The 27,641-nt window shown below is 49.0% G+C and overlaps 1 protein-coding gene across 2 annotated transcripts in view; it reads right to left on the bottom strand.

Annotated features, from left to right (window-relative positions):
* Nucleotides 1-1,830: 1,830 nt before the first annotated feature.
* The window catches only part of PKNOX1 (PBX/knotted 1 homeobox 1), a 45,490-nt gene continuing 19,679 nt past the window's right edge, over nt 1,831-27,641 (bottom strand). Inside the window, exons 2-12 of one of the 2 annotated variants that reach the window (XM_055569755.1) lie at nt 26,405-26,473; nt 25,379-25,485; nt 23,073-23,200; nt 20,900-21,071; nt 19,045-19,215; nt 15,401-15,497; nt 14,327-14,424; nt 10,652-10,780; nt 6,531-6,607; nt 4,305-4,477; nt 1,831-3,578 (exon numbers count right to left, since the gene is read on the bottom strand). In XM_055569755.1, the coding sequence (XP_055425730.1) occupies nt 3,367-3,578; nt 4,305-4,477; nt 6,531-6,607; nt 10,652-10,780; nt 14,327-14,424; nt 15,401-15,497; nt 19,045-19,215; nt 20,900-21,071; nt 23,073-23,200; nt 25,379-25,429 (1,308 nt within the window). In that variant the 5' untranslated portion in view covers nt 25,430-25,485; nt 26,405-26,473 and the 3' untranslated portion in view covers nt 1,831-3,366. Of the gene's footprint in view, nt 3,579-4,304; nt 4,478-6,530; nt 6,608-10,651; nt 10,781-14,326; nt 14,425-15,400; nt 15,501-19,044; nt 19,216-20,899; nt 21,072-23,072; nt 23,201-25,378; nt 25,486-26,404; nt 26,474-27,641 lie in introns of both variants that reach the window. The other variant, XM_055569754.1, reaches the window with a different exon arrangement.

Below are 27,641 nucleotides of genomic sequence, written 5' to 3'. Positions count from 1 at the left end.
CTCTACATACAAACATTAGCCTCTACGTATAAACAGTTTGGCAGTTAAAACTCTCTGATAGTGGTTTAATGGACTCTTCAGCGCAACCGGGAATTTACTGGCAGGAAATTTCACATTATGAACTACAAAAGGTAATACCTTACTGATGAATTGTTTTCTTCTCATTACTATCAGAATAATTAGATTTAGGGTGAACTACAATAAAAAACAAACTGAAGCTTTCCATTTTTTTTTTTTCATGGAAAACCAGTGACTACCTCAAGAAACTTAGAAAACATTTTTGAAGATGCAAATGGGCCTGAGTGCTCCAGAGTGGAGCAATCCTGATTTTTTAGAATCTGTGGGGGTCACAACAAACCCCAAGTGTCACCAGCAAACATGTCAACATCTGAATGTTGTCCTTAAAATGGAAAAGCATCTGTGGTGACATGAGTTTTAGAAAATAAAACGTCCATGAAGCATGTTTCTGTTTTTAATTTTTTTGCTTTGATAAATCAGTTGCTTCACAAAAATCCCTTTCAAAGACAACAATCCAAGAAAACATTGTTACAGCATTCACATTTAAAGATTGTCAGTTCACAGACCAGACAGAACTCAATTAGGGGAGGGTGGCGGGTTTTTTTTTCTGTCCCTAACTACCAGAGGCGGGCCGTTCTCACTTTCCCGGGATGTCTGAGCTTGTCTGAAAGAAAAGGTGTTCCCCCACTTTCTCATCCCGGTCAGAGTCAGGTCAGGTCGTGGCCAGGTTATGTGGAGAAGACTCTGGGACTCGGGCCACGGCGGCTCCAGCATCAGGGCCCTGTGGTCTTTGAGCGAGCTGGGGCTGTGGCCCACCGTACGTTGCACGCTGGACAAACACTTACACTGTTTTATTTCTGGAATCAGAACACGAAAGCTGCATTACTGTGGCAGCTGGAGTGTGGCTGGACATGGCCCAGCCATCTGCTACCCGCTCAAGAGCTGAACAGCAGGTAACTCGACACGTTCAACCTGGGTTGCAAGACACAGTCAAAACCATCCTTCAGGGAAAAGAATTTAACAAGAGCAAATTCCTTTAAGATGAGAGCTCAGCAGGGTTGTGCTCTCACAGATGCTCTTAAAACCCCAGGGGCTGGAAAATGGGTCTTTATTAGGTGCCAGCTAACTACCAATGCCCCAGACAGTGGCTTATGAACCAAAACAGTCTGGCTGTTGGGTTAAGATTCCATTAGTTACTCATGGGAAGAGCTTGAAATGCCCCCTCTCGAATGATCTTTACCCTAGTCCTCTGAATGTAGCAACCAGGATGCAGACTGCAGCTGCAGGGAGCAGGGACTGCGACCCCAGGCACTGACTGCCGGACCCCAACATGGCCCTGATGTGGCCCCATGTCCACGCTGCTGCAGCCTGTGCAGCCCGAGCCCAGCACCCCGGCTCCAGGGAACAGGATTTCTGCTTGGGGAAACTGACCAGGAGTGACCACCAACCTGAACCTGAGGTCAGAGGGACAGAGGGAGGCGAGGGAGGGAGGAGGTGGCTGGCCAGCTTCCACAGGGTCTCGTCTTAAATCCTAACTTTGTTGGACTTAAAACAATCTTTCAAACTGGTATAGTTTAAAAGATGTGACTTAAAATATATAAAATTGTTTAAAAGGAACACAATAGCTGCTTAAAAATGTTATTCTCTCCCCCAAAAGAGAGTCAAGTTTTTCTTTTAAATCTCCTGAAATATTTTAAAAGAAATTCCTCTGTATTTCTTGCTTCCTTCTAAGTTATCCAGGAAGTACTCTCCTATGACTAATTTTAATTATTAATAATTTGGGAAGAAAAAGTCAGTTCCAGAAAAAAAATCTGTACTTGCTCAGAACACTCGTGGGTAGCCTTGGTCCACAACCAATTACTGTCGCTGCCTTTCAGGAACTGACGACCATTAGACTGTCCTTCAGGGCTTCCGGTGTCCCACCGATGGTGACGCAGAGACATCTTCTGTGAAACCAGGTCCTGTTTCCTCTCTGAGAAAAAGCCTCACTTGAAAGTAAACTGGCAGATGCAAATCCAAACCCAGGGAAACAAACCCAGTCTGCTCTGTGGTCCATCTGGTCACCAGGAGCCGAAGTCCCACCATTATCCAGATGTGATGTGATCAAGTCAGAGGATGAACCACCGACCGAGTGATGACGAGCCGCCGGCACCCCACCCCCAGGCCCTGCCGGTTCCTGTCCATCCTGCAGTGGACACGCACTAATCGTGTAACAAAGCCGAGGGTCTGCTCTTTGCCTGCTCTGAGCCAACAGGATGGACACTTGATAGAAGTTTATGACATACGTTCTATGCATAACATACGCTGACCGAAAGCTCCTAAGACAACACCCAGCTAACACGGCACATCCCCACTCAACCATGGTCAGACTTAAATCAGACGGAAACAGTCAGCAAAAGCTTTTAACTGACCACTGGCTACCACTTCTTAACTTAGCTAAGCCCTACTTAGCAAATACCTTGAGACGTACGTTTAAAGTGTAAATTGCAATCTGAGCAACATATTGACTAAAATTTGAAGATATCAAAATTTCATTAAATAGATGTTTCTTTTATAGTAGAAAATGTGAATTAATACCCTGGGAGAGCAGAGAACCAGAATACTAGCTAACTGGGGGCAGGTTCATCAAATTTGGCCAATTCAGAACATTCCAAATTGAGACAGTCAATAAGTGTGTACTGTTTCTCCTCTAGAATTTACCCTTGACATAGTCATAATCCAATTCATACGGAATTTATAAAAATAGCTTTTTATCCAATAATTCCAGCAAGGTAAAAATAGGAGTTTCTTTTCATATATAGCAAATGACACAGGCTCACGGAACATGAGAACGGAACCACATCTGAGTCGCCACACATCCACCACAGGTCACACGCGGTTTATTGTGCTGTCACCCGCCTCGCACGGGCGGTCTCCAGGTGCAGGGGCTTCTTCCTAATCCCGGGGCTGACAGGTGAGCCAGCCCCCTGAGACCTGCCTTAACCACAGGACGAAATTAAACTGTGTAATTGTTCAGAAAATGGCAGCGCTAGGCCTTCATCTAATTAGGGCTCATGGGGTGGGGGAAGGCGTTTGTCATTCATCACATTTTTAGCGTTAAACCTTTAAAGAATCCCCTTAAAAACTCACGCACACACGCACACACACACACGTGCACACACACACACGTGCACACACACACGCGCACACACCTTGAAAGAAGTTGCTGCACCGGCAAAGACGCCCTGGAAGCTTACTATGAAATACAAAAGTGCACTCTTCTATGCCTACATATAAAACATATTAGAAATAAAACTGTGTAAAATGTTTGCTGTGCAAACTATAAAAAGGGGTGCCGGCGGCCAGGCCCTACTGCAGGGAGTCGCTGTTCTCCAGGACCAGCCCGCCCAGGTGGCCGGGCGCCAGTGCCGCCCCGCCGTCCCCCGTGCTGTCCACGGAGTCGTCCTCGCTCTGCTCGGCCATCATCACCTGCTGCACCGCCAGCGTGGCCCCGTCCGATGACAGGGACTGCAGGCTGTCCACGTTCATGCTCACGGGTGCGGTGATGGTCACGACGGCCCCTGTGGCACAAAGCGGCGTCACCATGCCATCGGGGTTCAGCCCGCTGGGCTGCGCATCCTGTCTTCCCCTGGCTGTGTTTCTGGGACCATCCACAGGGATTTAAGGAATGTCTCTACTAGGATCGTCCCAGACCCTGCAAAGCTAAGCTCTCTGTTTAGAGAGGGTCTGAGGGTCAGGATGGTAAAGGGGACAGATGCCTGGGGTGGAAAGCAAGCGTTACACAGAGGACAAGGGACCCAGGACACAGGGGAGAGGCCTCAGAGGACAGGCAGGGGTGGAGGGACTGAGGTCAGAGGACGGCAGGCCAGTCTGCGAGGGAAAGTGGACACCCGAGACACATGCTCCTGTGCTCCAGCCCAACATCGGGGAGTGGGAACCACCAGGTACCCTCGAGTGGGACGCGGACTAGAAATGCTGGGCCGTGAAGGCTCTGTGCCAGGAAACCACACAGCTGGATGAAGCCTGAGGGGACACAGGGTGAAATACCAGGCAGTGGGCGCATGACACGCACACACACCCTGCACTGAAGCAGGAGGGGCAGAGAGAGACAGGAGCGGCCTTGGGCGTCTGGCCGTGCACTCCCCTCTCCTGGGCACACCTGTACTGCTGACGGGCGCCTGGACCAGCACTGTCCCCACGGTCAGACGCAGTAAAGACTGCTGCCTGCCCCTGGTTTACCGCCTCACCCGCACCCGCAAGACAGGGTCGCCCAGCCCGGTGCCCACCTTCAGACACAGTCAGCTCACTGGCGGCTGGCTGTGCTGCTCCCGAGGCAATGGAGTCAGGCCAAAACCTCTGGACGGGTCTGTTCTGAGCAGTTTTTTTCTTTGTTTTTGGAGTTTCTGAGCAACTAGAATCCAACATCGGCTGTAGGATTCGTCTTCTTGCGTTGATGAACCTGCGTGAAGGAAATACTCATGTCAAAATGGCCTTTCCAAGGCCCTGTGGCCTCAATGACAGGCCAGATGCTTCACAAACCACATGAATGTGACCACGTATTCCCTGCTGTAAGAAGTGCTTAAGAGTAACGCCAAGCATCTCATCTAAACTTCCAGAGAGTAGGGCTGTTTTTAGAGTAATTCACTTGAATAAAGACAGACTGTCCCACAGCGTCTTTTCTCCACTCTGATTTATCCACGTCTGTGAATTGGGTATTCACGATGACACAGAGGATGCTGTTCAAACTGTGGATGTGACATGCCCTTCTCTAAGGAAGTGGCAGGGTAGAGCAGCAGAACCAGGCACCCTGCAGCCTCCGACCCGAGGCCCGCAGGCGGTGCGTCTCTGAGCGCCCACCCGGTTAGGCCCTGAGTGTGGACAGATGTCCGGCTCTGAGGCTGCCTAATTGTAAAATACTAAGATTCAAAAAATCTCCAATTGCCCAAGGACATATTCTAATAATAGATATGAACAGGCTGACACTACAGAGCTTTGTTCAGAGACTGTCGCTGGTCCCTGCGGCTGAGTGTGAGCCGGACTGAAGGGTCACAACAGCCCCTCGGCACGCCACAGACCCCAGCATGACCTGGGAGGGAAGCCCGCTGCCATCTCTACGTCTGTCTGTCCTCCGTCAAAGCTTCTACAAGGCACAGGCGTGAGCTAATGATGGGTGTGTCCAAATTCACTCCAAAATACAATTTTTGCAAATATAAAAGGAAAGTCATAAAAGGTAAAAAATAGCCACTAGAAGACTTTAGAAATTTTAGAATTTATAAAAGACATGTATTAAATTGTTATTAATTTTAAAATGAAAAGCTGAGGTCAAACCTTCTAGAAAAGACAATTCTGTGAATAGCACAGAGGAGCAAGTTAGGAACAGCAGGGGCCCACAGGTGAAGAGGCTGACAAGCCGCCAACCATCAGCACATCCAGAGACATCGCTCTGTCCTCTGTCCGTGACCCATCCGTCAGTCACTGAACCAAAACACAGTTTCTGAATGGGATGCCATGAAGACAGTGGAGACTATGACAGAGAAAGACTCAAAACTCACAGCAACGAAACACTCAACGCCTTTCAACTCTTGTTAACGCTCTGTTTAAAAGATCCAACAGGAAATAATCCAGCACCATGGCTTATAGTTGCCACTTAAGTCAAAAATAATAGCTCAAAGGCAAGATAGGAGAAACACTTCATGCAGTGCCAAAGCATACCTCCCGCATGTATAACTGCACAAAATGGAAAATTTTTATTGTTTACACTGGAATCTACCTGATCTTCAAATTTAAATTTTAACAGTTAAAATGAAAATACAGCAATGTTTACAAGTGGTAGAAACTGTCTTCTTTTACACATGCCAATGCTATTAAGCTGAAATCATTTCCTATGTCTGAATGATGAGTAAAATAGTAAAAAAAGAGGCCAACGACTAAAAGTGGGATGCAAGTGCACGCTCAGAGGCCACCACCACTTTGTGACACCAGCGCCTCTAATTTAAGGGGAACACGTGGTCAGGATCCAAGTGTCCACAGTGACACGTGACGCCAGAGCCACGACAGGTGCTCCCTGTATAAAGCACACGTTTCCTTCTCAGGACCCCTTAGGCCTGCTGGGGCAGGGCCACTGTGGCCGGCCAGCTCGGGGGCTGCCTCCCCACATCACCGTTGAACAAAGGATACAGGGTCTCAAAAGGGCGGGGTGGGGGCCACCAGTGATCAGGTGAACTCACCTCGGCTGTCCACAGCCCAGGGAAACTCGTCCACAAAACATCACGGTTTAAGGGGGGTGGGGGGAGGCCCTGGAGAAACGCGTTTCTGATTGAGCAAATACATCATAGTGAAAAGTCCTTGGGCATCGGTCACAAAACTTAGGTGAGTGTGTGCGATTTATGCTTAAGTGTCCTGCCGCCAATCCCAGACTCTGATAACAGAGGAATGCTCGTGTAATTCACCCAGACTGTACTATCACTGGTGTGCGGCTGACAGCAGAGTCTCAGAAAGTGGGCGCGTCTTACCAGTTGTTAACTTGGAGTAGTGTCAAGTTTGTCTGAGCAGCAATCTGTTTTTTTTCATCTTCTGTTGGGTATGGATGCTGAAAATAAAAAGGAGTGTCACCGTGAACTTTAGTGTTTAAAAAGGAATTCAAGCCCACCCTGGTGAAACAGAAGCACACAAATAATCGTTAGTAAAAACTGGTATGAACAGTGCTTTTAGCTAAAACTTTAGTCTTATATTTGTTTCCAGAAATGCCTAAAACATAATGAAGCCTTTCTCCCAGTTGCCCAAGAACACAGGTGTTGCAGCAGCTGGTGGAAGCCCAGGCAGAGGTGTTGTCCAGACGGGAGTCTGGCTCAAAGGCCACAGGGAAGGTAAGAGATGCAGGTAAGAGCACTGGAAGTGGAGGGACTCCGGGGGCTCTGCCAGGCGCTGTTCTAAGCACCCGATAAGAGCACTGGAAGTGGAGGGACTCTGGGGGCTCTGCCAGGCGCTGTTCTAAGCACCCGATAAGAGCACTGGAAGTGGAGGGACTCCGGGGGCTCTGCCAGGCGCTGTTCTAAGCACCCGATACAGCCCACGGTTCTTCTATCAGCTTCACAGCTGTCATTTCAGAACCATAAACTGAATCCATTTAAAGCAGATAAATGGCTGTGTTTTGACCCACAACACAACAAATAATGTGATCACCTGTGTACATCCTACATAGGAATCCACTGATTCTGCACACTCACAGACGAGGAACCCAAGCAGGGCAGGGCACACCCTCCCCATCCAGGGCTGGTGGAACAGGAGGCGGCAGGAAGAGGCCCGGACAGACTGCCCCAGGCCATCACGTCCAGGTGACACATTCTGTCACGGGAACTGTGAGCATGAAGTGGACCGGGATGCACTGCGGTCACCTCTGCTAGGCTAACGAGTGCTGTCGGCAGAGAGCTCAGCTCGGGGCTGGGGAAGGGGTGTCTGCTATTTCCTCTTTCTTTCATGGATGACTGAGATATGTCGCTTAGAAAAAACAGAATTAAACCAGAAGTAAATACAGACACACCTAGGAAATACTGCAGGTTCAGTTCCACACTACCTCATTAAATCGAACATTGCAATAAAGTGGGCCACAAATTGTTCTGCTTCCAAAAATGTATATAAGTTGTGTTTACACTATACTGTAGTCCAGTAAGTGTGTAATAAGCATTTTTGTCCAAAAAAAAGTACACACCTTAATTAGAAGAAACTTTATTGATAAAAATCACTAACCATCATCTGATTCGTCAGCGAGTCATGATCTTTTCACAACTGCTAAGTCACTTCAGTCATGTCCGACTCTGTGTGACCCCATAGACATCAGCCCACCAGGCTCTCCAGCCCCTGGGATTCTCCAGGCAAGAACACTGGAGTGGGTTGCCATTTCCTTCTCCAGTGCATGAAAGTGAAAAAGTGAAAGTGAAGTCGCTCAGTCGTGTCCGACTCTTAGCGATCCCATGGACTGCAGCCTACCAGGCTCCTCCATCCATGGGATTTTCCAGGCAAGAGTACTGGAGTGGGGTGCCATTGCCTTTTCACAACAGTCACATTAAAAATGACTGAGCACAGACCATCATAACAAATAAAATAATGATGAAAGAGTTTGAAGTAAATATTGCGAGAATTACCAAAACATGATCCAGAGACACAGAGTGACCACATGCTGTCAGGAACAGCACCAACAGATCTGATTCACGCTGAGCTGCCACAAACCTTCAATTCTCAGAAATCATGACATCTGAGAAGTGTGATATGCTTGTATCAAAATTCACAGAAGCACCAAAGGAAGGTAATTTCTATCTACAGGAATAACATGTCCAGAGGTGACTATCGTCTGCATGGGGGACCAGAGAGACACCTACTGTAAAACCTACATGCGCTCAAGTCCCTCATTTTGCACCGACCAGGACCTCAGAGAGTGGACAGTGCCAACAAAGAAGGAGGTGGGAGTGTGTTTCAGTTCTTAAGTGAGCATCCTGTGTTGGAAAAGTCACTGTGTATCCTGGGGACAACGGAACAGCAGCAGATTCATCTCAGCAGCACTCCATGCCTCACACTGAGTGACAGTAACTCACTTTCATTCCACAGGAGCACACATGGAGCCAACTGAGAGCTTCTGGGAACAGAAATATTGTTCTTGTCCTCTAAAAAGCTCATAAAATAAAAACGTGACAGGAAGCAAGTACACAAACCAGGAAAAAAAAAAAAGTAACAACTTCTGCCTAGAGTGTGAGGAAAAACCACAAAGGGAGGATAATATTTACAGGAAACGAGGGAAATAAGACATAGAAAATGTTTACACGGGAAAAAAATTGGCATTTTAAAATGAACCTATGAGCAAGGTCTATTTTAGAAATGATTAATACATTAAAGGAAACAATAGGAAAAAACCCAATTCCATTATGTGTGTAATAGTCCAATCACTACATTACAGACATACTCACTAGCTCTAATAATCACAGTGTATTAGAAACATGTACGATCTGCTTTCTCACCAGGTACCTAAGCTTCTGGTGCTTTGGGCCCTCATTCGCCGTGTTAACTAGCTGCACAACCTTCCATCAAATCCACGGGTCCTGATTCACACACCACCTCATTCCCCATTATTATAATGAACATCACTGTGACCCTCTAGCCATGAAATCTCCGTTTCCTTCTGACTTTTTCTAAGACCAACTTCCCCATGAGGCTGTACTGCAGCAAACAGCAGTGTTCTCCTTCCACACGTGTGCGTGAGCTGCGCCCTCCCACCGGGGCCCAGCGCGCAGAGCCTGACCCAGGCAGAGGAAAGAGGCTTAGCAGGGAGCAGGGCCAAGCCCCAGGGGGACACAAGGCGACATCTGGGCGCTGGCCTTGGGGCTCCCAGTCGAGGGAGGACAAAGACGCCGCCAAGGAACAACCTTGGCCTTAGCCCAGGCGGCGGGCACCTCTGGTGGGTGAGGGGGACTATAGAGACCTGAGGGCACCAAGGTGCACTGGGCAGAGGCAAGGAGGCGGGGGCAGTGAGGATGCGGCTGCAGGGGGTGATGACTGTCGTGATGCCGAGGGGCAGGTCTGGGCCCACCGGCTCAGCTCAGGAGCAGCCCCGGGCAGGACCGTGGAAGGAAAACCTCGTGGACGGAAATGCCTGGTGGAGAGGGGCTTCCTGCCAGCCTTCCTGGCCTCCTGCCCCTCTGGATGCCAGAGGCAGCCTCCGCATCTGCCCACAAGCCCCCCTGCCCCAATCCTCCACCTGGACAGGCTGTAACTCAGTGGGTGAGCACTTTCCTACCCCAACCCCCTTCCACCTCCCCCGACCCCCTAAAGGTCAGCCTGTCCTTCCCGACCCAGCAGCTAGACCACTGTCATCCCTGAAAACTACTCGGGGTCACCCCCTCTCCTGAGTCAGGGGCGTGAGGACTGCAGCTTGGGTGGGTCATGAGCGAGTCTTCCTGTGAAATCAACAGACCAAGCTCCGCTTCACAGTCAATAGCCCAACTGCCAATCACTCTGCCCACAAGCTCAACTCCTCACCTCCCTTTCAAATCCAACATACATAAAGTATTGAAAGTGTTAGTTGCTCAGTCGTGTCTGACTCTTTGTGACCCCCATGGACTGTAATTCTGCCCATGGAATTCTCCAGGCAGGAATACTGGAGTGGGTTGCCATTTTCTTCTCCAGCGGATCTTCCTAACCCAGGGATCGAACCTGGGTCTCCCACATTGCAGGCATTCTTTACAGTCTGAGCCACCAGGGAAGCCCATAACATACATAAAACATAACTATTTTGCAAGGTTTTGCCTGAGAGCACCATTTCTCTGCCTGCTTCTCTAATCAGCCTCACCTCCCCCAGGTATGTTCCCCAGGCAGTTCTCTCAGGCTCAGGCACTGTTAATGTCGGCTGAACTCAGGGATTCCCTCTCACTAGTGGTATCCCTGGTTGATTTCCGTTTCCTGAAGCCTTTCCTCCAATTCTGGGTAGCCCCCCTTCTGTCTCATGGTCTATGCACTATGGGCAGTCAATAAAACACCGACTCTTAAAACCTGGCCTACCAGCCCATGTAAGTCAATGTTTCCTGGACAATAAGCAGAAAGAAAGCATCCGAAGCCGTGCTCACGGGGCAGTCGCGTCTGTTCTCACCCCGATGTGCTGAAAGAGCCAGGACCGCATCACGTTGGTGGCGTGCTTTGGCAGGACCCCCCTCTTGTTCTTAGATGAGCCGTCATCTTGATGCAAGATGCTGAGATCTTGGTTTAACTGTAACTGAAGCTTTTAAACAATTGAAAATAACGTTAGACAGCATAGAACGTGATGGCAAATCCAATTGGCTTATGACTGTAGGTGGCGAGAACAGCCAAGGCTCTTCTGGGTAAACAACTTATTTATAGTACAGGCACAAACACTTGGACTCCATATGGGTTAATTTTCTGAGGATTTGGTCCCCACATTGTAACTATTTACGCTCGTGTCTCAGCTATAGTGAGTGAGGCAGGTGGGACGGGCACTGAGAAGTTAACCGAGTCATCCGCTCTGAAGAGTATCCCCCTCTGCAGACAGGTTAGCCTCTTCTTGTGCATACCTGTCCTCATCTCTCTGCCTCTAGCAACAGCCCATTTCCTAGCCTAAAAGCAACCAATGAGAAAGGACAGGGAAGCCAGAAGTGCCACTAACTAGAGGAGCCAGGCCAGGAGAACAGGAAGGAAGTGTGGACAGAGGGGCTGGAGGGCCTGGCGACCTCGGCCCAGACGGCTCCACAGCCATCTGAGACACGGCCTCCCTTGCCCTGAGCTGAGTACGAGATGCCTGCTCATTCCATCTCGGAAGGAAGAGGATGCATGTGTAACACCCCTCAGATGGGGGTCCTGCCACATAAACACAGGGGGAGAGCTTGGGTCCCCGCGCCCGCGCCGGGCGGCACCTCACTCCCAGCTGCTGCAGAGACATGGGGCCATGGTGTTCATCACCCAGACCAGGGCCAAAACCATGGCCCATGTGGTGGCCTCCACACTGGCGCAGCAGAGCCTTGCCGCTGGGATCTGTGCTTTAACTTGGAACTTATGGATGAGGCAACCTTTATATGTAAAAAATATGCAGTAGCTTCTGCAGGTCAGTTTCAGTTCATATAGTCATTAACATAGTGTATAGGATTTGGAAGTTCATTTTGGAGAGTGAAATATATTTTCACTATATTACTTGTACTTCCTCCGGATTTATATTATTTTGGGTAAATGAATGCCAACATTTAAACAGAAATTATGACTTAAAGGAGACATTACAACCATTAACTGTATCTAAAATTTCTGAAAACTCAAGATTACTACCGTGAGCATAACTATTTTCTGGGATGCATGTGTGCTTTTACTGAAGGACTGGGTAGTATGAAGCATTGCCTGTACACTCACGTGCGTGCGCACATGGAAAATGGACTTTTAAAACTAGTTCCACTGGGGCTGGAATGGAGCCTGAGATGTGCCTGCCTCATTTACGGCCTTCTTCATGAAATCTGACACGGGCTCCAGTTCGGTGTCGCTTTTCTTGTGCAGGGTAAAAGCATATGTGGCTTCATGAACAGGGAAAGTGACAGCTGGCTATGTCTCGACTTCACGGGCACCACCAAGAGGGTCTGGGGAGGCAACCAGGCTGAGGGCCTGCGAGGGGACCAGCACGCCCAGCCTGCTGCCCTCCAGCACTGCCTGGGTCTGCACGTGGCAGGGGGATTTATAAGCCTAGGAACCTGGGTGAAAACTTAAGCAGGAGTGAGACCCCGACCACCCACATCAGTCTCAGTGGATGACCAATCGGCCCCAGCCCTTCAGGGACTCGGGGCATCTCCCCAAAGAAACAGAACAGAGGCTGCAGCCTGAGCACAGCTGGAGGGCAGGAGTTGGGGGGGGCAAGGCTAGAAAGAGGGTGAGGAAGGTTTGCACGGAAGTGCAAGACCCCCACACAGTACTGCCCCTCCCCCAAGCAAGAAATCTAAGTCTGCTCCAGCAAAACTGCACAAGAAGGAGGGCAGAATTTGGAGGTCAGGCCACAGAAAAGCCAGCTGCCACGGCCCACAACCTGGCAAGCAGCAGACAGCATTCACGTTTATACTGAGAAGAACACTCAACTCTCCCCAGACACCCAAAAGCCTCTATCACAAACCGCAAACACCAATGCAACGAACCAGGTGTGATGCAGAGGAAATGGACAGGGGAGCTTCACGGATGTGATTTCAAAAAAAAAAACAAACCACAGAGGGCTAAGAAAAGTCTTAGAAATTAAAGCTATGCTTAGTATTTTAAACTTAATAGATGGGTCAGAAGATAAAAGGAAATTTCTCAGAATGTAGACAAAAAGTGGACAGTGGGAACACAAAGACTGCAATACAGAAAAATCAGTAGACTCAGCTTAGCAGGTCGCGTGTCCAGTTAGTAAGGGCTCTGGAAGGAGAGGATGTGCATGGGGGTGGAGGTGTCAGAGAGTCCAGGGAAATGTCCCAGACTGAAGGATGCAAGGTCCCCGGCAGTGCCTGGCACAGAGCAGCCCAAATAGTTCTGATAGAACCATATACGCAAATCTACAGGTTTTATTAATCCCAGCACACCCCACCAGGGCCCCCGTCAAATCTATTTACTCTTCTGTGAGAAAGCCCATGGGGCTTGTTTCTCTGCTCCTAGCCCTGATGCCCTGGCAGTGACAGACACCCGGGACATGGCAGGGAGGGGACAAGGGTGGGGGAGGGCGTGTGGGGCTGGCCAGGACTAGGGCAGGGGGGCTCGCTCGTCAGCCACGCTGCATGTTAGAAGGGGCTCCACTGACCCCACCCACACTCTGCACGTCTGCTCTGTAAACCAGAGGAAAACTCATATTCTCCCTTAATTGACAGCACGAATGAACCTCTACAAAACAAATAAGCACGTGATTTAAGAGTGCTCTTCCTCTAATTCTTCGCTATGATGCTAGGAAATGCTCTGCAAGCCAGCTCTATGTTCAGAGCCGTTGTAAATGGAAAACTTCAGGGAAAGCAGGCTCGCGGCAGGGCAGTGGAGGAAGGGTGCCAGGGGGCCTAGGCCCACTCTCCCCACTGCTGGGCCTGGGCAGCCACCTCGTGTCGTGGGCCCATGGGCCCAGCAGGCCCCTTGCCCAGGCCTTCTCATACCTGCTTCTGAGTTAGGAAAACGTTGACATGCCTAGGGCTGGGCCTCAAAGTGGCCAATAAGGACGTAGAAGACATCCGTGCAGGCCAAAGAGAACTAATGTAAACAATGGTCTGAAATAAGTACTGATAACAGAAACACTGCTTCTGATGTAAACTCAGCGAAGTGGGGGAGAAAAAAAAAAACAACTGCGTGTGTGTCTAAAATAGAAAGGAGACTGGCCTTATTTCATCACAAAGGCACAGAGAGGGCAGGAGGACTTCAAGGTGGGCACACCACAGCATCTTAGCACCGCCACTACCGCAAGCCCAACCCCACGCCCTCAGCTAGAAGCCTGCAGTCTGCCATGAGCCTCCGGGGGTCTGGGAAGGATGCGTCTACACAGCCTCCACTCTCCAGCAGTGGAGACAGCTGCACAGCACCACGTGGTGGGGAGGGGTCCTGAGCGACCTTTTCCTCCTTCCTTAGGCTTCTCTGAACTTTGCAACACTAAGGCAGATGAAAAGTGAAAAAGACAGGCAACATGGACATTCAGATTAACTGGGAAGTACCTGAGGAAGCAGGTCTGGGACAATGACCTTCATGCAGAGGGCAGAGCTTGAGCCCAGCTCCACCTGTGCCCCCACACTGGAACACGCACTCACCCACAGCCCGCGCAGCCCCTTGCACGCACCTGGGAGTTCTGGATCCGGATGGTGCCAGGCGACAATGCCTGTGTCACCACTTGGCCTTGGGGAGTGACAACTGTGACAGGCTGATAGACTGCGCCCCCTGGAAAGGACAAGAGCAGTTAAATCGCCCCAAGCCTCAGCAGTGCGCACCGTGCTCAGCGTACCCATGGAAGAATGAAGTCGTAGCTTACGGGCTTTGAAAATCATTTCAGACGGTCACCAGCACCTTGCTAGTTGACCTGTCACTCCCAGGGTGGGGCGGAGCGCAGCCAGGGCTCCTCGTGACACAGTGTGGGGGGCGGCTGGGGGAGGTGGGGAGTCCGTGAGCCCCTTCCTTGGCGCGTCTCTATTTCCTGGCACGTCTTAAAGGACTCAGGCAAAGGTCTGAGATCACAGTTCTTTTTACTCTAGTTGTTTCTTTCATCCAATGTGCTTTCATCTTCCCGGGGAGGTTTCCTTTTGTGCGATTATGTGGGGGGTTCAGCATCAATTTCACTCCCTCCTTCAGCGCGCTTGCCCTTTTCATGATGGTTCTGACGTGCAATGTCTACTAAAAACCATCACAGGAAGGAGGACAGAGTCTACAGTTCCTTGGTGCATCAAGAACAGGTAATCCCAACATTAAGACTGCATTTTCACTCCTTGTCATCAATTAACAATACGACTTACAGAATTCCAGCTGAGATATTTCAAATCCCAAAAGATGATGCCATGAAAGTGTTGCACTCAATATGCCAGCAAATTTGGAAAACTCAACTTAAGATTTTCCAGGTGCTGCTAGGAGGACAATTAAAAACTGTGCTATTTAAAACTTTCAGGTGGTTTTGCTATGTATTTTCAACTTCTACATAAAACCTTTCCTTCCCATATTTTTTGACAGGGAAACACAGTTTGCATAATATATTTGTTACTGAGAATTAACAAGAACCAGACATTCAAAGAGATCTAGATGCTGGTGGTCCTGTACTGGGAATTGGCATTAATTAGAAACCTTGGTTATGTGCTGCTTCATTCTAATATGAAGGACTTGTTTCTGCAAAAGCTGAAGGAAAGTGTCTCTTTCTCTATCACCGTACCTGCCACTGTTGCCATGGTGACATTCCCCTGCTGCAAAGCGGATGCTGGCACCACGATTCCTTGGGGGCTAAGAGTGCCTGTGATGGCACTTTGAATCTGCTGCAAGTCAGAAACACACAGCGAAGAGGTTATCAGAAATCAGAAAACCCATGGTTAACACTTCACAGCAAGTGGCATAAAGGCATCATTAATAGAGGAAAGATGCTTGAGCAAAGAGCATCATCAGATGACAAGTCTTCACAAGGTAAGTGCTACATCCGTATCTGGAAACCAACAGATGCAAACCTGACTGTTAAATATGATGATCAATACTGAGACAGGACTTTGAATTTAGCTTCCAAAGATTATCTTTCACCTCATCAGCATACTACACACATCCTATGGCCCTGGAGATATAATTAGGAAGACAAAAATTACCTGATCTCATGACACACCTTTTCCATTCAACTTAGCTCAGAGTTTTCCAAGAACCAAAGCCTTCTGGACAAGATAAACTATTCAGAAGACGATGCCACAGGCTGGGGCTGTGGCGGGGGGTGGAGGGTGGGGGCGCACCCTGGGGCAGCAGAGTCTGTGCCTGCCCTTCCCACTGCGCAGAGCACATCAGAGCCCCCGGGGTTCAGGTGTGTGGGGCGCTGGGTCTGCACCTGGCCCACTGCAAGAGCCATGCAAATGTCTCTAACACCACACTGGAGGATCTACTCATCTGAGGTCAGATCCAAATGGGCTAATTTATCCGTTTTCTGTGATGGCTTCCCTGGGAGTTGACAGAGGACAGGCTCTCTGCACCTGGCTTCCAGCGCTGGCTTGGCACAGAGCAGGCACCCAGACGTTTGAGGGGCTGAGCAGCCTCTGTGGGTGTCCTTCAGAGGCAATTCCTCTGTGCGCCATCGCATCGGCTTGAACATAAAAGCTCTGGTCAGTCCACATCAAGTTTTGCTACATAAATATAAAGCCATCTAAGTCAGTCATCTAAGCTCCCACATCAGGAACATAGAAAAAGAGGAGCCAAATGAGACCAAAGCAAGCAGAAGGAAGGAAACAATAAAGATGAAAACAGAAACAATGAAATTGAAAATAGAAAAACAGACAAAGCAGAGATAAGAGCTGGTTCTTTGCAAAGATCAATACACTGACAAATCCCTAGTAAGACTGACAGAAAAAAAAAAGAGAGAGAGAGAAAAAACAAATTACCAATATTGGGAATGAAACAGGGCCTAAAAAGACCCTAAAGACATCAAAAGATGAAAAAGGAATACTACTGTAAACAACTCAACACACATAAATTTGACATCTGCAAAGTGCAAAGTGCAGCATGAAACAGATAATCTGAATAGCCCTATAACTAATGAAACTGAATTAGTAATTTTAAAACTCCACAAAAAGAAATCTCCAGGTCTAGGTAGTGTCACTGGAGAATTCTGTCAAGCATTTAAAGAAGAATTAACAGCAGTTCTATATCTCTTCCAGAAAACAGAAGAGGAGGGAATACTCTCCAATTCATTTGATACCAAAGTTAGCCAAAGACTGTACCAAAAAAGATAACTAAAACTAAGATCATGGCTTCCTGTCCCATCACTTAATGACAAATAGAAGGGGGAAAAATGGAAGCAGTGACAGACTTTTCCTGGGCTCCAAAATCACTGCAGATGGTGACCGCAGCCACAAAATTAAAAGACACTTGCTCTGTCTAGTCAAAGCTACGGTTTTTCCAGTAGTTATGTATGGATGTGAGAGTTGGACCATAAAGAAACCTGAGCACTGAAGAATTGGTGCTTTTGAACTGTGGTGTTGGAGAGGACTCTTGAGAGTCCCTTGGATGGCAAGGAGATCAAACCAGCCAATCTTATAGGAAATCAACCCTGAATATTCACTGGAAGGTCTGACACTAAAGCTGAAGTTCCAGCACTTTGGCCACCTGATGGGAAGAGTCAACTAACTAGAAAAGACCCTGATGTTGGGAAATACTGAGGGTAGGAGGAGAAGGGGGCAACAGAGGCTGGGGTGGCTGAATGGCATCATCGATTCAATGGACATGAGTTTGAGCAAACCCCAGGAGATAGTGAAGAACAGGGAAGCCTGGAATACTGCAGTCCATAGGGTCGAAAAGAGTCAGACACGACTTAGCAATTGAACAACAATAATTATAAAATTTATAAGGAAAGGCAAAGGAACTAGAATACCAAAAATAATTTTGAGAAAGAATAAACTAGGAGAAATCGACCTACCCAGTTTTGAGACACATATAGCAGCAGGAATCAAGACTAGACAGTCTAGATACATGTAACAGAGAACACAGAAATGGGCCCTACTAATATACCCTACTAATTTTTGACAATAGTGCACAGGTAATTCCATGGAGTAAGTATAGCCTTTTCAACAAATGGCGCTGGAGTGAATGGACAAACATCGGCATAAAAACAAACCTCAAAATGGGTCACAGGTTTAAATGTAAAATATAAAATTTTTAGTAAAAAAATGTAAGAGAAAAAAAATCTTTGGAATCTAGGGTTAGACAAAGAGTTTTTAGACAGGGCACTGAAAGTGTGACTCATAAAAGGAGATTTGATAAATAGGACTTTATCAAAATTTAAAAGGCTTGCTCTGCAAAAGACCCTATTAAAAGGATGCAAGATAAGCTACAGACTTGGAGAAAATATTGGCAAACAATATATCTAATGAAGGACTTGGATCTAGAACGTTCAAAGGTCAACAATTTTTAAAAAATCCAGTTGGAAAATAGGCAAAAGACGTGAGTAGACATTCTACCAAAGAGGATACACAGATGGAAATCAGCATATGAAAAGATGGCTAATGCGAAAGACAATCACAATGAAATGTTAGCACACCCTTTCAGCGGCTAAATACAACAGTGCCTCAACGTGGATGAACTCGAGGACATTATGGTAAGTAAAATACACGAAGGAAACACGCGGCATGACTGCCCCCACGCAAGGCACCTAGATCAGTCAAGTTCCTGGAGACATAAAGCTGGATGGAGGGGCCAGGGGCTGCGGGTGGGGAGGGCGAGGAGTCAGCTTCATGGGGATGGGGCTTCAGGCTGGGCGGGGACGGCGAGGGGTCAGTTTCACCGGGATGGGGCTTCAGGCTGGGAGGGGAGGGCGAGGGGTCAGTTTCATGGGGACGGGGCTTCAGGCTGGGAGGGGAGGGCGAGGGGTCTGTTTCACGGGGACAGGGCTTCAAGCTGGGAAGATGGCATGTTCTGGAGATGATGGTGAGGATGGCTGCAGAACCCTGTGAGGCTGCTTAACGCCCGAGCTGTGCACTCTAAAATGGTCAAGGCGGTCAATTCTGTGTTGTGTGCTTTACCACAATTTAATACATTCATTTACAAAAAGAGAAACAAAGAAATGACTGGTGCTCCACCTTGGGCTCTGGGGTAGGATGCAGTCAGGCCCACTTGGTTCACGGCGTGGAGCCCAGGCAGGAGGTCTCTCCGGCCTGAGGGGCCATGTGTGTTCCCAGCACAGGCCATGTTCAGAGACCTGCGGGCTCCTCAGAGCAGGACAGCCGAGTACAGCCCCCGCCCACCCCGATCTTGACAGGGCTGGTGGCCTTGGATATGCTTCACCCCTGCCGACACTGCAGTGACCCAACAGGCGTGCAGCCCTGACGTAAATACCTGGGACTGGACGGGGGAGTATGGGCTGCCGGGTTCCCCACTCAGGAGAGTCTCGCTGTTCATCTTCGTTTTTAGACAAGCAATATAGCGACTGCAGAAATCTTTGCAGAGTTCATTAACCTTTTCCAGCTCAAGAAGATGAATACGCAGAACCTGGATGGCTTTTACCATCTAGAGGCAAGAAAATCGAAACTTTCAGACAAGAACCAGGGAGCACGAGGGTAAGCGGCCATCATCACCACACAAGTCTCCTGTACAGACACGGCCGCCTGGGCTGCCAGGACCAGGGGGAGGAAGACATCAGAGCTGCCCCGCGGCTTGGTGTCGGGCTCAGCGTAGTGGGGGAGACGGCAGGCGCAGGCTGGGAGCTGCCGGGCTCAACCTCGGTCCCCTTGGTGACTCACCCTCAGTCTGCTCCTGTTCCTTCATCTGTAAACGAGGATGAACCTGTTGCCCACCTCCCAGGCGCTTCTTAATTTTGAAGAAGTTCAACTTACCAACTCTGCTTGCAATGGATTCTGCTTTTGGTGTCAAGTCTAAGAACTCTCTGCCTGGCCCTAGATTAGCCCCAGATCCTAAAGATTCTCTCTTACAGTTTTCCTAAAAAATTCTTCAGTTTTATACAAAGGCACTAAATTTGGGAGTAATTTACCTCCCAGTAGTACATAACATGGACACTAGTGATGAACCAGTACCACAAACACCACTTCCTGTGAACCGACAACCTAAAACTCAGCTACATCCCCGTGACCTTGGTAGCAGCCGTTCAGGCATCTCCGAGGAATGAGCCAGCCAGCCAGCTGATGCCAAGAATGACCATGCGCCAGCCCCGCTGGCCCTGTGTGGGGCATCTGGCAGGAGGGCCCCGGTCCCTGCCAGCCTGGCCCACACTGGCACTCCTGCTCCCTCCTCACTGATGGCAGCACATGGAGGGCCAGAGGCAGGGAGCGCACATGGCCTTTATCCCCAGAGGGCGGGTGCTGTTGGTTCCAAGATGAGGACTCAGACTCAAAGTCAGATACCTCATCTAGAAAATCTATCTAGCTGTAAGGGTGAATACATACTGAGAAGTTAAAAACAACACCTAAGACCAGGGCAGTTTATCCAGCGAAGTTTTCCAAAAGCCCTTCCCTGCTGATGAGGGCCCTCGGGCTGTGGTCTGAGAGCTGGCCGACTCCAGGGAGGATCTAGTGGAGGAACGCGTCCCAGACACAGGCTGCCAGAGCTGCCAGCGCTGGAGGGCACCGCTCCCCTGGGGCACCGCAGAGACGTCACCCCAAGGAACTCTCCGCGGCCTTCAGAAAGCACAGAGAACCCAGAGCTTGGGAGCACTGCACCTGGGAGGACGGCGCCCTCATGAGCCGGGCTGGCTCAGACAGAAAGGCCAAGGAGGCCGTGAGGGGCGCCAGAGGCTCTGTTAAGCCGGTCCCTGCTCTGTGCTCATGCCCCGGCCCGCTCCGCCCCAGGTCTTCACACAGTCTGTCACCCACCACCAGTGCTGGCCTCCAGAGCAAAGCCAGGGTCCACGATGAGGGAAGAGCTGAGAGCTGAAGCTGGGCTCAGACACACTGCCTGGGAAGCAAGGCAGGGGGCATGACGATCCCAGAGGACCTTCCCAAACACTCGGGAGGGACTGAACTCCTGGCCCACTCAAGTCACAGGCTTAAGCCATCTGGCTGCATTACTACAGAAGGGGTCACCGGAGAATGCTCGAGACCTGGCTGATCTCAAGAAATAGAAAATTCCCCTCTTCAGCAAAACCAAAAACAATCCAAAGTTCTAATTAGAAATGTACATTTTATTGAACAGGTTAAATTTAGAAGAAATAAAAATGGAAACCACGAATTTCACTTACTAAATTGTCAGTTTCTGGATCTTCACAGAAGAAGGGCTTTCCCTCCTTCTCCTGCTTCCTCACGAAGTTCTCAATGTCCACATCGAAACTGGCAGAAGTCGTGCCTTCTGAGCCCTGTGTAGACTGTTCACATTTTTCAAACAACAAAGCTAATAATGGAAATAGTGGATGCCTGGGGGGGACAAATGTTAACATATGTGTTCTACATTTTCATGAAAACACTTTAGTATGTATATACGCACTGTTTTATATAAGAGCTCTGCTGAGATATAATTCACATGCCACACAATTCACCCACTTACAGTTTATAATTCAGTGGATTTTCATATATTCACAGAGCTGTGCAGCCACCACCATAGGCAATTTTATAATATGTTCACGCCCCAAGGAAACCCTGTAGCTGCTCATAGTCACTCTCCATTCTCCACCAAACCCCAGCCCCAGGTCAGCACTAATCTGCTGTCTTACAGATTTGCCAGTTCTAGACACTTTATACAAATGGAGTCATATATTATGTGACCTTCAGTGTCTGACTTCTTTCACTTAGCATGATGTTCTCAAGGCTTGTCAGTGTTGGAACATGTATCGGTCAGTACCTCGTTGTTTTTTCTGGCCACGTAATATTCCATTGTATGTTTAACACCAGTTAGCTAACTCCGGAGTTTACATTAGATCCATACTCCACTTTGAGTAGATTTTTTGTGTCAGATGTGAGCTTAGGGCAAGGGTCATCTCTCTGCTCATCGCTGTCCAGCTGCTCCAGCGCCATTTGTTGGAGAGTCTACCTCTCCTCCACTGAGAAAATCAAGTAGGCAAATTCTTCCAACTTCATTCTTCTTTCTCAAAATTGTTTCAGCAGGTCTAGTTCTTTGACTTCCATATAAAATTTACAATCAACTTGTCTATATGTATAGATACATCCTGCTAAGATTTTCATTGGAACTGCTGCAGAGCTAAAGATCAATTTTAGGACATCTTTACTATGTTGACTCTTCCAATCCATGAACACGGCATGCCCTTTTATTAAGGATTTCTCTGATTGCTTGCATGGGCGTTTTACAGTTTTCAGCATAAAGTTTCTATGTGTTTATCAGATTCACACCAAAAATTTTTCGGAGCTCTGGTAACGGTATTATCTTTTTGACTAGTTTCCAATTGTACACTATTGGTACAAAAATAGGACTGGTTTCTATGTGTTGCTGTTGCAACCTGTGACCTTATTAAACTCAATTGTTTCATTCTGGAAGTTCTTTGGTAAACTTTGGGATTTTCTATACATAGACAATCACGCCATTCTGTGCATAAAGCCAATTTAATTTCTGCCTTTCTAACTGGATATGTCTTTTCCTTGTCTTGCCTCACTGAACTGGCTAAACTTCTGTCACAGAGATGAACAGGAGGAGTCAGGGTGGACACCCCTGCCTTGTCCCCAGACTTGGGGAAAACATTCCATCGTCCACCATTATGTATGATGTGAGCTATAGGTTTTTTTGTAGTTTCCCTACATCAGGTTAAGAAGGCTCCCCTCTATGAGTGCTGCACTGATGGGTTTTAGTTATAACTGGCTGTTGACGTCCGTCAAATGCTTCTTGGCATCACTTGATACGATCATGTCATATGGCTCACTGGTTGATCTCTGAATGATGAACCAGTCTCGCTTCCTGGGATAAACTCCACCTGGTCACTAATATTCTTCTCTTTCCATGCTGCTCGATTTTGTTAATATTTTACTAATGATTTTTATGCCAAAGTTCATGAAGCATACTGACTGGTCTTCACTTTTCTTTTTCTGTATTGTCTGTGTCTGGCTTTGGTAGCAGAGTTGATTCTCCATTCATAAGGTGAGCTCAGAAGCACCCTGTCTTCTGTTTACTGGGAGAAACTGGGTAGACTTGCTGTTTTTCCTTCTTTGTGGCAGAAATCTCTAGCACAACCAGCTGGGCTTATAGACTGCTTTTTGTAAGGTTGACTAAAATGTAGACTTATATTCCAAAACTTTTTTTTTTTAAAGATATTAGCAATAATATGGTAACCTGAGAAAACTTTCACCCCAGCATTATCACATTCCAGCCCACTACTCTGCCCAGCCAACAGCTCACTTTCGGTTTAACCAGGCCTCCATCCTCATCACTCCTCTGAACGAACACCCACACACTTCACATCTCACCGCTACCTATAAATGGCCTGCTTGTCTGCATCCATCGGCGTCTGGGACCCCACTGGGGGAGGGCTCACTCCTTCCACATCTGGTTCAGAGCAGTTGGGGTCTTGCTCCGTTTTTAACTCTGTGACTACCTGCATCTGTGAGAGGAGGAAGAGTGTTTTTGTTACTAAAACAAAGGAAGTTGCAAGTATTCTCTCCTCAAAGCAGTGGGATGGCAAGCTGCCAGATGGTTATATAACAGCAGCAGTACCCAAGGAATACCACCAGCAAAGCCCCTTCGGATGCACTAATAATATGCTTTTAAATGGCTAAAAAAAAATAAAAGGGCAGATTTCCAAACCATTTAAAAATTGAGAGGACTGATGTGTGAAACACTTATTATTTTCAAAACCTCTGAAGGGAACTGGTGCACATGAGATCTGACCCGTCCGCCTCTGCTTGCTGTAAGATCTTCACGGTGGGTAATGCTGTGGTTGGAGAAGGACAAACAGTCCACGCTCTCTTATCTTGTCACAAAAACAACTCAAGCCCAAGACACTCCATATGTGTGATAGGGCTGGAATTCTCCCTTACCAGTCCTTAAACTCAGGAATACACAAGGTAAAAAACTTTAAGGAAAGTCACTACATCTAAAAAGCAAAGACCAGCTGTGTTTAAAGAAATAGTTTTAAACTGAAGAGGAAGTCTTCAAGCTATTATCATTGAAATTGCTTTGGCTGGCTGTGCTATTTGGAACTTAGGGGAAGAATATTTAAATCCCTAAACATAAAAGAAATCAATTTACAAATAAAACAAAACCACTCCATTAACTTCTCTTATCCCTGAGCAGATCAGTGCCCTGGCTTCTTCAGGGCTGGGGTGTCTGGGATGTACCTGCCCCGCCCCTAGCTGCTACCCCTTGCCCCTCAAGGAGGTAGACTCTTGGGGGAGCCTGGGTGGGGGGCTCATCCTCAGTCGATAGAAGAACCTGTGTCCTCCCAGGAGGGCAGCCTGGCGCTCGGGACCGCAGCCCTGCAGCCTGGCTCGGGCTTTGTTCTTGTCTCTCCGACAGAAAAGAGCCAGCAGGTCACTCCATGATGCCTCTGGATCAAACAGCATACTTGGGAATAGCTTCTCTCTTAAAAAAAATAAACCAAAACCAAAAGCAACTGACTAAAAAAGCCCAATAAAACACAGTATTTCTGGAGAGAAGTCTGACAGGATTATTTTTAAAAAAGCTTAAGATTTATTTCAGGATTTTAAAAAATGATTGTGAAAAAAGAGCAATCTAACTGTTCGCCCTCAGAGGGCTGTCTAAGTAGACGTGGTCGGTCTATATTGTAGAAAATCAAATGCTCACTGGAAGGAACACTCACAACGGTTTTCCACATCCTGGGAGGAGCGGAGCTATGACAAGCACGGGCCCAGCCCTCCCTGGACTCACTGCCTCAGGGCGGGGGTCAGCTGCAGGGCAGCGGAGGTGAGAACACGTGAGGGTCCAGGGTCCCCAGGGCACAGAGCCCCAAGAAGCCGCCACAGGGACGCCACTAGATGTGCCTCTGAGAAGCAAGATCACTTGCAAACAGCAGAGGACTTCTGATGAAGAGAGCAGCCTGAAACAGAATTCCCTATCTCTGAGAAGTAAAAACACTTAATTTGAAAAGTCAACAAAAAACAAAATTGCTGCAATGGGAAATATCCCAGAAATGGCACAAAACTGTCCATCAAGGAAAGACCTAACTTGGAAAGGGAGGGGCACAGCCTCCAAATCTCACCACATGGGGAGTGACAGGTGGGTGAGGTGCCCCAGGCTTGGGCGCTCCCTAAACCCTCAAGCAGGGAGCCGGGTATCGTGACCGCCTCCTGCAGGGATAGGAAAAGTACAGACAGAACCCACGTGTCATCAGACGAGTCCCCTCCACCGCCCACATCCGGGGACAGAAACCAAGCAGATGGTCCAGCTCCACTCGGACCAGCAAGCGGGCAACACGGGAGTCTGCAATCATCACCACAACCAGCTTTTCTGTAAAACCGACATTTACTAACATTAAAAAGGTAAATTCCCAAGAAACTCTGATTTAGGGGGCTCAAAATTACTGAATCTTGGTGTTATTTAGGAAACAACTTGAACAATTCTACAGCTAATCCTTCGGGGCACCAAGATGAATAAATGCATCGAGCGTTTAACATTGAACCTGCCCGCAGGGAGGCGTGTGTGAACACACAGGCACTGCTGGTGCTCCACCAGGGAGGCGTGTGTGAACACACAGGCAGTGCTGATGCCCCAGCGCCGCTCGGTGGGCTGCTTAGGGTGCGGGGCAGGGTGCAGCACTCACTTGTTGCCCATCTGGATAGCTGTCTATGCTCAGTGTCTGTGTCGCCATCATGGTGAATGAATTCCTTATAAAACATCAGATCGTCTTGAGTCAAACGCAAATGGTGTCTGGGAAAACAAAAGCAGAGAAGCATCAGTCAGTAAGTCAGAGCGTTGCTGTCCCCTTACTCCACAGCGCCCATATACCTTTTAAAATACATTATTTCCACATGGAAAGTAAAAACCACCCTTCACTACGGTCCAAGACAAACACTACGCAGCGCTCCGCCCCTGCCTGGTAATCACACGTTAGTACCTGCCCGGCCAGATGCGTCAGCTCGTTTGCAGGCATTTGGGTCTCTTCCTCACTCACTGAGCAACACCTAGTAAAGTCTACATGTGCAGGACACTGTCCTGGGCCCTGGGGCTTTCCCAGGACCACAAACAGGAGGGACACCAGGCAGCACACGGGAGACTTGGGCAGGGTAACACGACAGAGGGCGAGCGTGCAGCTGGTGGGTCCCCGGGCCGTGTGACACAGCCTGCCAGGAGGCCAGTCTTAGGCAGGAAGGACACAGGAGGGCTTGGAGAGGCTGCGCCAGGCCTCGGCTCACATCTGCATGCAGTGCAGAGGTGGACACTGTCATCCACCTGTCAGTGCGCACTCAGGTAAACGAGATGAGGGACCCAGGTGGGGACGGGGGCAGGGGCAGCTGCCCATGCCACCCACAGGCAGTAGGACAGTGGTGCTGTGTGCAGAGGGACAGCGGGGCGGAGGGGGTGGGGCACCGTGGGGCACAGAGCAGGTCACACCGGCTCACGGTCCAGGTGAACATGGTGGTCTTCTTGGGGGGCAGGAAGTCCTGGGAAGGTGAGCAGGAGGGCAGAGGCTTCAGCTCAGGACAGGCCTTCTGATGGTGTGCAGGGCAGACTGAATGACTGTGGTGCCAAGGAGGGCAGGGGCGTGTGGGCAACAGCCTCGGGAGCACAGGGTGTGCAGAGGGTCTGGCTGGGCTTGGGAAGGGTCGGGAGAGTTGACGGTTCTCACCTGAGCAACCGGCCGAGCAGAGCCGCATGTCCTGAGGTGGAGCCGACCGTGGGGAGCAGGTTCTATGACCTGGGGGGAGAGAGCAAGAGACAGGACATTGCAAGCTTGAGACGCTTCTCAACATCCACAGGGGAACCTGAACAAGTAAGGCTGGGCCACAGGGACAAGCCCGGTAGCCATCATGGCATGGCCAGCACATGCAGAGGTCGGACGTGTCCTCCAGGAGGGCCCAGGTCCTACCCCGGGCCTGCACACGGGGCCCTATTTAGACACAGGGTCCTCACAGATGTCATCATGTTAGGGGTCTCGAGAGGGGTGTCCTGAAAAGGGGGCGGGGAGTGGAGAGGCTCTAAGGGGCAGCCAGGTGAACCCCTGTGAACTGGAGGCAGAGACTGGAGTGGCACTGTGACAAGCCAAGGACTCCTGGAGCCAGCCGGTCCTGAGGGGACCGAGCCGGGAGGGGCCTGAGCCGCTCACTGACTGGTGTCCCCCTGACACAGCTTCTGGGCAGGTCTGCCACGCTCCCTACAGCAGACCCGGACGAACACAGCAGAGGCCCTAGAGAGTTCCAGGCAGACGACCAAGGCCACAGCCACGTCGGTCTCGGCAGGAAGCCAATTCTCCAAGGTCTCTTTCGAGGACCCACCAGCGGGGTGGAACACACTGCAGCCAAGCCCACTGCTGCCTGATCCAGGTCGTGGGGGTCACGCTTCCACTCTTTCAACTTCAGGGGCTTTCAGAATGCCCGCAGTGAATACCGGGGACAAGTCAAAATTTTATCAACAAAATATATAGATGTATAGTCCTTCTCACTACCAAATCTGGTTAAACCTTCAATATGGGACCTAACTGGGTACAACTGTTCTAAAAGAGAATTTTGAAATTTGTGTCAAAAGTTTTGAAAATACGTGCACTGTCTACAATGGAAGAAACTGGAAGAAGTAGGGGGGGGGGCGCGAAGCAACTCCATGTGACCAACATTTCATTGAGTAAAGATGGGGGAAAGACACAAATGTATAGAACAGTCTTTTGGATTCTGTGGGAGAAGGCGAGGGTGGGATGATCTGAGAGAATAGCATTGAAACATGTATATTACCATATGTGAAACAGATCGCCAGTCCAGGTTCGATGCATGAGCCAGGGTGCTAAGGGTTAGTGCACTGGGATGTCCCAGAGGGATGGGATGCGGGTTCAGGATGGAGAACACATGTACACCCATGGCTGATTCATGTCAATG

This window comes from Bubalus kerabau, chromosome 2 (assembly GCF_029407905.1).
Source record: "Bubalus kerabau isolate K-KA32 ecotype Philippines breed swamp buffalo chromosome 2, PCC_UOA_SB_1v2, whole genome shotgun sequence".
Lineage (NCBI taxonomy): Eukaryota > Metazoa > Chordata > Mammalia > Artiodactyla > Bovidae > Bubalus > Bubalus kerabau.
Note: the sequence above shows the minus strand (reverse complement) of the source record. Positions and strands in the feature narration are given on the sequence as shown.